Source organism: Lepus europaeus, unplaced genomic scaffold (assembly GCF_033115175.1).
Source record: "Lepus europaeus isolate LE1 unplaced genomic scaffold, mLepTim1.pri SCAFFOLD_96, whole genome shotgun sequence".
In the NCBI taxonomy this organism is placed as follows: Eukaryota; Metazoa; Chordata; class Mammalia; order Lagomorpha; family Leporidae; genus Lepus; species Lepus europaeus.
This window is the reverse complement of record NW_026909620.1, coordinates 173,680-185,482: the sequence shown is the minus strand read 5'-3', so window position 1 is coordinate 185,482 and position 11,803 is coordinate 173,680. Positions and strand designations below refer to the sequence as shown.

The 11,803-nt window shown below is 39.5% G+C and overlaps 1 protein-coding gene across 1 annotated transcript; it reads left to right on the top strand.

Moving 5' to 3' along the window:
- Window positions 1-963: 963 nt before the first annotated feature.
- On the top strand, window positions 964-2,883 carry LOC133755742 (MLV-related proviral Env polyprotein-like). Its single transcript, XM_062185765.1, has one exon. The coding sequence runs from the start codon at window positions 964-966 to the stop codon at window positions 2,881-2,883; it is 1,920 nt and encodes a 639-aa protein (XP_062041749.1).
- The last annotated feature ends 8,920 nt before the right edge of the window (window positions 2,884-11,803 follow it).

Below are 11,803 nucleotides of genomic sequence, written 5' to 3'. Positions count from 1 at the left end.
AGAAGGGCTAAAAAGAAAAGAGCTTTTCAAATAAGGAAAGGACATGGTTTGTAAGAATGACTTTATCCTGATGGCTAGTTTACTCTAGACTGGAATGGAAATGGTAAAATATTTAAAGTAAGTTGGAGAGGGTATGTAAAAGTTACAAAAAAATTATAAAAATAAAAAAATGATGGGAGGCCGGCACAGTGTTCCTAAGGCTACTGTCACATACCATAAGACACATAGCAAGAGAGAATACCCAGATCTCCCTCGACGCCCATATGCCAGCTGTGAAGAAGTTACGGAAGACGGAACTCCATCCATAATCCCAAAATTTTGGGTATTCCTCTTGAGGGAAAAGGTTAGGCAGGAAGCCAGTTGTGAGCTTGTGTGTGTGTGACAGGCCTAAAGAGAAGGCATTTATATGCATCCGCATCTCAAACACCCTGCTCCCCTCCTTTGTTTCAAAACAACAATTAGGGAGACCTTAACTAAGTTGATAATGGAGACTGGCACTAGAGACTGGGTTGAATTGCTGCCAATGGCTTTGTTTAGGGCTCACAAAACACCTTCTGTATGTGGACTAACATCTTATGAAATATTGTATGGAGGCCCTCCACCCGCGGCAGATTTGTTGGGACCCAGTATTGACTCTTTTGCAACATCCCCTACTTTGCAGACTCGTTTCCGTGCCTTGCAGCTGATTCACAAGCACATGGGGAAGCAGCTGGCTGCCGCATATTAGTCCAAAGGCCCCGTGCTCCCACACTCGTTCCAGGCTGGGGACACCGTCTACGTTCGCAGGCACCAGACCAAGAATCTTGAGCCGCGCTGGAAAAGACCTTACACAGTACTACTGACCACACCGACGGCGGTAAAGGTGGACGGAATCGCCGCCTGGATTCACGTGTCGCACGTCAAGAAAGCAGCAACTGAAGAGAGTCAAGGGACAGGCAGCCCTGCCGACAAGCCGACACCGGAATGGAGACTACCACGCACTCAAAACCCCCTCAAGATAAGACTATTTTGCTCTTAGTATTCTTTTTCAGCATGGTTGTAGTAAACTCAAGTCCTCATATCCCTTATCATATTACTTGGCAGCTTATTAATTTAAGAACCGGAGCAATTGTCAATAGCACCTCTGGTTTTAATGTTCTTAGTGATTATTTTCCTGAATTGTATTTTGACCTTTGTCAACTTTTTGATGCTGACGATGTATGTGTTGGGAAGGGAGGAACCTATGTCTGTCCCGGGGGAAAGAATGGAAAATCCCTTCCTGGTTGCGGGGGCCCCGAAGTAGGATACTGTGAAAAATGGGGATGTGAAACCACTGGAAGTGCACACTGGAAACCCTCCTCTTCATGGGACCTGATTACTATCGGGGCGGCTCCAGGTATAATATTTAGTAACTGTGGGGGTAGGGACTGTAGTACTTGTATAAATGGGACGTTGGGTAGGTGTCACCTCCAGATCCTTCGCTTCACAGATAAGGGAAAACAGGACAAATGGGTCGGGCCTAAGTCATGGGACATATACTTGTATAGACCGGCCAGAGACCCCTTTGCCCTATTCGCCTTGAACCAGATGGTTGCTGTCGCAACCGTATCGGTTGGACCAAATAAAATATTAACAGATCAGAGGAGCCCAACCTCCCCACACTTTGCAAAGGGGAAATCTCTTGGGCAGGTACTTGTCAGAAATCGGCCCAGTCAGACGCCTGCCAGCAGTCAGTCCAGTCTGGCTTCCCCGACAACCGTTTTCCCGAATAAGCACGTAGTAGCAACGCCTCCTCCGCCCGGCCCTGAAAATTCCTCCTTACCCGGAACGGGGCATAGGCTCCTCAACCTAATACATGGGGCCTTCCAAGCATTGAATGGCTCTGACCCCGATAGGACCCGGGATTGCTGGCTGTGCCTAGCCTCACCTCCCCCTTATTATGAGGGAGTAGCTGTCATTGGAAATTGGACCAACCATACTATTGCCCCTCCCCAGTGCACCAATTTGCCATCCCACCGCCTAACTCTTCCAGAAGTGTCAGGGCAGGGACTCTGTGTAGGCTCCATTCCCCCTCAATATCAGGGCCTCTGTAATAAAACTATGACCCTCAAACCAGGCACCTATTATTTAACAGGACCAAATGGAACATTTTGGGCATGCAATACAGGCCTAACCCCCTGCTTGGCAGGACAAGCTCATAATCAAACTCATGAATGGTGCGTCATGGTTGAAGTATGGCCTCGGGTCACATTACATGACCCTGAGGAAGTCTACCGACAATATGAGGGAAATCTTCGGCTCCCTAGGGAACCCCTAACAATAACCCTAGCCCTCATATTGGGAGAACTCATAGTCAGGGGCATTGGGGCAGGCATAGGTACCGGAGCCGCTGCCCTGTCTAAGACAAATCAGTTTCACCTGTTACAACAAGCTATGCATTCAGATTTACAAGCTTTAGAAGAATCTGTCAGTGCCTTGGAAAAGTCCTTAACTTCACTCTCCGAGGTAGTATTACAAAATAGAAGGGGGCTGGACCTGGTATTTTTAAAGGAAGGAGGACTCTGTGCAGCCCTAATGGAAGAGTGTTGTTTCTATGCGGATCACACTGGAGTGGTCAGAGACAGCATGGCAAAATTAAGGGAGAGACTAAAACAAGGACAGAGCCATTTTGAGGCGGGACAGTCCTGGTTTCAGAGCTGGTTTAACTCATCCCCTTGGTCAACAACCTTAATCTCCACCATCACAGGGCCCTTGATAATATTACTTTTAATCTTAACCTTTGGACCCTGCATAATAAATAGGCTTCTTCAGTTTATTAACAGTAGACTGTCTATCACCCATGCCCTGGTCCTGACCCAGCAGTACCAAAGTTTAAAAACAGAAGACATAGAACAAACATTTTAGGATGCAGCTATTCCTTAAATTTTAAGATTAAAATTTGCCAAGAAAAAGAGGAGGGAGTGAAAGAATTAGGCAGGTTAGGTTTGAAATAGAGTTGCTTGAGCTAACTGCATATTGTTCTGCTTCTGTATTAATTGGCTGGGCTTGCAACAATTTTTGCAAGAAATGAAAATGCTTTCATAAGATGGCTGAACTTTAGCTGAACTTGCAGTATGTAACCGTTTTTGTAACCGTTTTTAGGAACTATAAAAGCCAAAGTTAACAGAAAATGTACCCAACTTATATCCTGTTACAACACTACAAGTTATTACACACTACATTGACCCCTGCCCTTGCTTGCTCAAGCTAGAAATGAAAACCACAAGGCACGTACAGCATGTAACTTCTTCACTTTTACCCTGGAAACCCCCTTTTACCTTGTAATCCTTTAGGTTACCAAATGAAATTGTAACACTGTGGAAATATGCTAATGTTGTGGTTTTAAGCCTTAAATACTCTGTGAAATTGATGATCGAGGCCGCTCTCTCTGCACTGCACTAGAGGGTGCTGTTGTGTTGTTGAGACGCCCCATTTGCAAATGCAATAAACTTCCTCTTGCTCTTGCAGCGATAGGAGTGGAGTCTGTGTTTCTGGGGGTCCGGATAGTGGGACACCTGCTTAAGGGGTCTTAAAATCCCAGATATTGCTACAGCCTCTGTGTTTGTGTTTTCCGGATATTATCAACGGAATTTATTGTTCTGAATGTTTTTTATCAGAGAACGTTTAATTTTGAGCTTAGATACACTAATTGGTTCCACATGGAGACACCAGCTCTACACATTCCTATATTCTAGGGAGAAAGCTAGAGGAACTGCGGCAAACTAACATGATATGTCTGTTTGTATCGATGACATTTTATGCACTTGCCTAACGAAAAGACTTTGCTTTTCTCCAAAACCATTTTTACTGTGATTTTCTTGGTCCATTGCATAAGAATTCCACACCACTTTCTCTGGATGTGCCTGGATGAAACCAGAAATATCCAGTTGTGTTTTGGTTAACTCAATCCGAAATATTGTGAAAGCCTCTGTGTTTGTGATTTCTGGATATTATCGATGGACTTTATTGTGTTGAATGATTTTATCAGGGAACATTTAATTTTCTACCATTGAAACACTAATTGGTTCATCATGGGGACACCAGCTCTACACATTCGTATTTTCTAGGTAGAAAGCTAGAGGAACTGCGGCAAACAAACGTGATATTTCTGTTTGTATCGATGACATTTTATGCACTTGCCTAACGAGAAGACTTTGCTTTTCTGCTAAACCAGTTGTACTGTGATTTTCTGGGTCCAATGCGTACGAATTCCACACCAGTTTGTCCGGATATGACTGGATCTAACTGGAAATATCCGGTTGTGTTTTGGCTAACTCAATCCCAGTTATTGCTACAGTCTGTGTTTGTGTATTCCTGATATTATCAACGGACTTTATTCTTTTGAATGTTTTTTATTGGGGAACTTTTTATTTTGAGCTTCGATACACTAATTGGATCCACATGGAGACACCAGCTCTACATATTTGTATTTTCTAGGGAGAAAGCTAGAAGAACTGTGACAAATAATCTTGATATTTCTGTTTGTATCGATGACATTTTATGCACTTGCCTAACGAAAAGACTTTGCTTTTCTCCAAAGCATTTTAACTGTGATTTTATCCGTCCATTGCATACAAGTTCCACACCACTTTGTCCAGATATGACTGGATGAAACCAGAAATATCCGGTTGTGTTTTGGGTAACTCAATCCGAAATATCGTGAAAGCCTCTGTGTTTCTGTTTTCTGGATATTATCAAAGCATTTTATTGTTTTGAATGTTTTTATCAGGGAACATTTAATTTTGTACCGTAGAAACAGTAATTGTTTCCACATGGAGACACCAGCTCTACACATTCGTATTTTCTGGGGAGAATGCTAGAGAGACTGCGGCAAACAAACATGATATTTCTGTTTGTATCGATGACATTTTAAGCACTATCCTAACGAAAAGACTTTGCTTTTCTCCAAAACCATTTTTACTGTGATTTTATCGGTCCATTGCATACAAGTTCCACAACACTTTATCCGGATATGCCTGGATGAAACCAGAAATATCCGGTTGTGTTTTGGTTAACTCAATCCCAGATATTGCTACAGCCTCTGTGTTTTTGTTTTCCTGATATTATCCACAGACTTTACTGTTTTGAATGTTTTTATCAGGGAGCATTTAATTTTGTGCTGGGTATCACTAATTGTTTCCACATGGAGACACCAGCTAAACACTTTCGTATTTTCTAGCGAGAAAGCTAGAGGAACTGTGGCAAACAAACCTGATATTTCTGTTTGTATAGATGACATTTTATGCACTTGCCTAACGAGAAGACTCTGCTTTTCTGCTAAACCAGTTGTACCGTGATTTTCCCGGTCCAATGCGTACGAATTCCACACCAGTTTGTCCGGATATGACTGGATCTAACTGGAAATATCCGGTTGTGTTTTCGCTAACTCAATCCCAGTTATTGCTGCAGCCTGTGTTTGTGTATTCCTGATATTATCAACGGACTTTATTCTTTTGAATGTTTTTTTATTGGGGAACTTTTTATTTTGAGCTTAGATACACTAATTGGATCCACATGGAGACACCAGCTCTACAATTCGTAATTTCTGGGGAGAAAGGTAGAGAGACTGCGGCAAACAAACATGACATTTCTGTATGTATCGATGACATTTTATGCACTTGCCTAACGAACAGACTTTGCTTTTTTCCGAAACCATTTTTACTATGATTTTCTCGGTCCATTGCATACAAAATCCAAACTACTTTTTCTGGATATGACTGGATGAAACCAGAAATATCCGGTTGTGTTCTGGCTAACCCAATGCGATATATTGTGAATGGCTCTGTGTTTGTGTTTTCTGGAGATTATCGAAGGACTTTATTTTTTTGAATATTTTTATCAGGGAACATTTAATTTTGTGATGGGAAACACTAATTGGTTCCACAGGGAGACACCAGCTCTACACATTCATATTTTCTAGGGAGAAAGCTAGAGGAACTGTCGTAAACAAACATGATATTTCTGTTTGTATCGATAACATTTTATGCACTTGCCTAACGAAAAGACTTTGCTTTTCAGCAAAGCCATTTTTACTCTGATTTTCTTGGTCCAATCCATACGAATTCCACAGCACTTTGTCTGGATATGACTGGATGAGACCAGAAATATCCGGATAGTTTTGGCTAACTCAATCTCAGATATTGCTACAGCCTCTGTGTTTGTGTTTTCCGGATATTGTCCTCGGACTTTATCGTTTTGAATGTTTTTATAGGGAACATTTAATTTTGAGCTTGGGTACACAAATTGGTTCCACATGGAGACACCAGCTCTATATTTTCATATTTTAGGGAGAAAGCCAGAGGAAGTGCGGCAAACAATCTAGATATTTCTGTTTGTATCGATGACATTTTATGCACTTGCCTAACGAAAAGACTTTGCTTTTCTCCAAAACCATTTTTACTGTGATTTTTTCGGTCCATTGCATACGAATTCCACTCCAGTTTGTCCGGATATGACTGGATGAAACCGGAATGATCCGCGCTTTTTTTTGGCTAACTCAATCCCAGATATTGCTACAGCCTCTGTGTTTGTGTATTCCTGATTTTTTCCACGGACTTTATTGATTTGAATGTTTTTTATCAGGGAACATTTAATTTTGAGCTTGGATACACTAACTGGTTCCACATGGAGACACCAGCTCTACACAATCGCAGTTTCTAGGGAGAAAGCTAGAGGTACTGCGGCAAACAAACATGATATGTCTGTTTGTATCGATGACAGTTTATGCACTTGCCTAAAGAAAAGACTTTGCTTTTCTCCAAATCCATTTTTACTGTGATTTTCTCGGTCCATTGCATACGAATTCCACACCAGTTTGTCCGGATATGACTGGATGAAACCAGAAATATCCGGTTGTGTTTTGGCTAACTCAATCCCAGATATTGCTACAGACTCTGTGTTTGTGTTTTCCGGATATTATCCTCGGACTATGGTTTTGAATGTTTTTTATTATGGAACATTTAATTTTGAGCTTGGATACACTAATTGGTACCACATGGAGACATAAGCTCTACAGATTTTTATTTTCTAGGGAGAAAGCTAGAGGAACTGCGGCAAAAAAACAGGATATGTCTGTTTGTATAGATGACATTTTATGTACTTGCCTAACGAAAAGACTTTGCTTTTCGCCAAAACCATTTTTACTATGATTTTCTCGGTCCATTGCATACAAAATCCAAACTACTTTTTTCCGGATATGACTGGATGAAACCAGAAATATTTGCTTGTGTTCTGGCTAACCCAATGGGATATATTGTGAATGGCTCTGTGTTTGTGTTTTCTGGAGATTATCGATGGACTTTATTGTGTTGAATGATTTTATCAGGGAACATCTAATTTTGTACCGTTGAAACACTAATTGGTTCATCATGGTGACACCAGCTCTACACATTCGTATTTTCTAGGGAGAAAGCTAGAGGAACTGCGGCAAACAAACATGATATTTCTGTTTGTATCGATGATATTTTATGAACTTGCCTAACGAAAAGACTTTGCTTTTCTCCAATCCATTTTTACTGTGATTTTCTCGGTCCATTGCATATCAATTCCAAACAACTTTGTCCGGATGTGACTGGATGAAACTTGAAATATCCAGTTTAGTTTTGGCTAACTCAATCCCAGATATTGCTACAGCCTCTGTGTTTGTGTATTCCTGATATTATCCACGGACTTTATTGGTTTGAATGTTTTTTATCAGGGAACATTTACTTTTGTGCTTGGAAACACTAATTGGTTCCACATACAGACACAAGCTCTACACATTTGTATTTTCTAGGGAGAAAGCTAGAAGAACTGTGGCAAACAAACATGATATTTCTGTTTGTATAGATATATTTTATGCACTTGCCTAATGGAAAGAGTTTGCTTTTCTCCAATCCATTTTTACTGTGTTTTTCTCGGGCCATTGCAAACGAATTCCACACCATCTTGTCCGTATTTGACTGGATGAAACCAGAAATATCCGGTTGTTTTTAGGCTAACTCAATCCGAAATATTGTGAAAGCCTCTATGTTTGTGTTTTCTGGATATTATCGATGGACTTTATTGGTTTGAATGTTTTTTCTCAGGGAACATTTGATTTTGTGCTTGGAAACACTAACTGGTTTCACATGGAGACACAAGCTCTACACCTTTCTACTTTCTAGATAGAAAGCAAGAGGAACTGTGGTAAACAAACATGATATTTCTGTTTGTATCAATGACAATTTATGCACTTGCCCAATGAAAAGACTTTGCTTTTCTCCAAAACCATTTTTACTGTGATTTTCTCGGTCCATTGCATACGAATTCCACACCAGTTTCTCCGGATATGACTGGATGAAACCGGAAATATCCGGGTTTTTTTTTTTTTGCTAACTCAATCCCAGATATTGCTACAGCCTCTGTGTTTGTGTTTTCCTGATATTATCCACGGACATTATTGTTTTGAATGTTTTTTTTATCAGGGAACATTTAATTTTGTGCTTGGAAACACTAATTGGTTCCACATGAAGACACCAGCTCTACACATTCATATTTTCTAGGGAGAAAGCTAGAGGAACTGCGGCAAACAAACATGATATTTCTGTTGGTATCATTGACATTTTATGCACTTGCCTAACGAAAAGACTTTGCTTTTTTCCAGAACCAATTTTACTGTGATTTTCTCAGTCCATTGCATACGAATTCACACCACTTTGTCCGGATATGACTAAATGAAACCAGAAATATCCCTTTGTGTATTGGCTAACTCAATGCAAAATATTGTGAAAGTTTCTCTGTTTGTGTTTTTTGGATATTATCGATGGACTTTTTTGTTTTCAATGTTTTTATCAAGGAACATTTTATTTTGTACCGTAGAAACACTAATTGGTTCATCAAGGGGACAGGAGCTCTACACATTCATATTTTCTAGGGAGAAAGCTAGAGGAACTGCAGCAAACAAACATATTTCTGTTTGTATAGATGACATTTTATGCACTTGCCTAATGAAAAGACTTTGCTTTTCTCCAAAACCATTTTTACTGTGATTTTCTCGGTCCATTGCATACGAATTCCACACCAGGTTGTCCGGATATCACTGGATGAAACCAGAAATATCCGGTTGTGTTTTGGCTAACTCAATCCGAAATATTGTGAAAGCCTCTGGTTTGTGATTTCTGGATATTATCGGTGGACTTTATTGTTTTGAATATGTTTATCAGGGAACATTTAATTTTGTACTGTTGAAATACTAATTGGTTCATCATGTGGACACCAGCTCTACAGATTCGTATTTTCTAGGTAGAAAGCTAGAGAAACTGTGGCAAACAAACATGATATTTCTGTTTCTAAAGATGATATTTTATGCACTTGCCTAACGAAAAGACTTTGCTTTTCTCCACAACCATTTTCACTGTGATTTTCTCGGTCCATTGCATAGGAATTCCACACCACTTCGTCTTGATATGACTGGGGGAAACCAGAAATATCCGGTCGTGTTTTGGCTAACTCATTCCGAAATATTGTGATAGATTCTGTTTTGTGTTTTCCTTATATTATCCACGGGCTTTATTGGTTTGAATGTTTTTTATCGGGGAACATTTAATTTTGTGATTGGAAACACTAATTGGTTCATCATGGTAACGCCAGCTCTACACATTCGTATGTTCTAGGGAGAAAGCTAGAGGAACTGTGGTAAACACACATGATATTTCTGTTTGTATAAATGACATTTTATGCAATTCCCTAATGAAAAGACTTTCCTTTTCTCCAAAACCGTTCTTACTGTGATTTTCTCGGTCCATTGCATACGAATTCCACACCAGTTTGTCCAGATATGACTGGATGAAACCGGAAATATCCGTTTTTGTTCTGGCTAACTCAATCCCATATATTGCTACACCCTCTGTGTTTGTTTATTCCTGATATTATCTACAGGCTTTATTGTTTTGAATGTTTTTATTTTGGAACAGTTAATTTTGTGCTGTGAAACACTAATTGTTTACACATATAGACACCTCTATACACGTTCGTATTTTCTAGGGAGAAAGCTAGAGGAACTGCCGTAAACAAACTGATATTTCTGTTAGTATCGATGACATTTTATGCACTTGCCTAACGAAAAGACTTTGCTTTTCTCCTAAATCATTTTTACTGTTTTTTTCTCGGTCCATTGCTTATGAATTCCACACCAGTTTGTCCAGATATGACTGGATAAATATAGAAATATTCGGGTTTTTTTTTGGCTAACTCAATCCGAGATATTGCTACAGCCTCTGTGTTTGTTTATTCCTGTTATTATCCACAGACTTTATTGTTTTGAATGTTTTATATCACGGAATATTTAATTTTGTGCTTGGAAAGAATAGTTGGTTCCACATGGAGACACCAGCTCTACACATTCCTATATTCTAGGGTGAAAGCTAGAGGAACTGCGGCAAACTAACATGATATGTCTGTTTGTATCGATGACATTTTATGCACTTGCCTAACGAAAAGACTTTGCTTTTCTCCAAAACCATTTTTCCTGTGAATTTCTTGATTCATTGCATGCGAATTCCACACCACTTTGTCCGGATATGACTGGAAGAAACCAGAAATATCCGCTTGTGTTTTGGCTAACTCAATCCAAAATATTGCTGCAACCTCTGTGTTTGTGTTTTCTGGATATTAATGTTGGACTTTATTGTTTTGAATGTTTTTTTATTGGGGAACATTTAATTCTATACCGTAGAAACAGTAATTGGTTCATCATGGGGACACCAGCTCTACACATTCGTATTTTCTCGGGAGAACGCTAGAGGAACTGCGGCAAACAAACATGATATTTCTGTTTGTATAGATGACACTTTATGCACTTGCCTAACGAAAAGACTTTGCTTCTCCCAAAAACAATTTTACTGTGATTTTCTCGGTCCATTGCATAAGAATTCCACACCACTTTTTCCGGATATGACTTGAGAAAACCAGAAATATCTGCTTGTGTTTTGGCTAACTCAATCCGAAATATTGCTACAACCTCTGTGTTTGTGTTTTCTGGATATTATCGATGGACTTTATTGTTTTGAATGTTTTTATCTGGGAACATTTAATTTTGTACCAGTGAAACACTAATTGGTTCATCATGGGAATACCAGCTATACACATTCCTATTTTATTTTGAGCTTAGATACAGTAATTGGTTCCACATGGAGACACCAGCTTTACACATTCGTATTTTCTAAGGAGTAAGCTATAGGAACTGTGGCAAACAAACATGATATTTCTGTTTGTATAGATGACATTTTATGCACTTGCCTAACGAAAAGACTTTGCTTTTCTACAAATCCATTTTTACTGTGATTTTCTCTTCCCATTGCATCGAATTCCACACCACTTTGTCCGGATATGACTGGATGAAACCAGAAATATCCGGTTATGTTTTCGCTAATCAATCAGAAATATTTCTACAGCATCTGTGTTTGTGTTTTCTGAATATTATCCATGGACTTTATTGTTTTGAATATTTTTATAAGGGATAATTTAATTTTGTACCGTTGAAACACTAATTGGTTCGTCATATGGACAACAGCTCTATACATTCGTATTTTCAAGGGAGAAAGCTAGAGGAACTGCGGCAATCAAACATGATATTTTTGTTTGTATAGATGACATTTTATGCACTTGCCTAACGAAAAGACTTTGCTTTTCTCCAAAACCATTTTTACTGTGATTTTCTCGATCCATGGATATGAATTCCACACCAGTTTCTCCGGATATATCTGGGTGAAACTGGAAATATCCGGTTTTGTTTTCACTAATTCAATCCCAGATATTGCTACAGCCT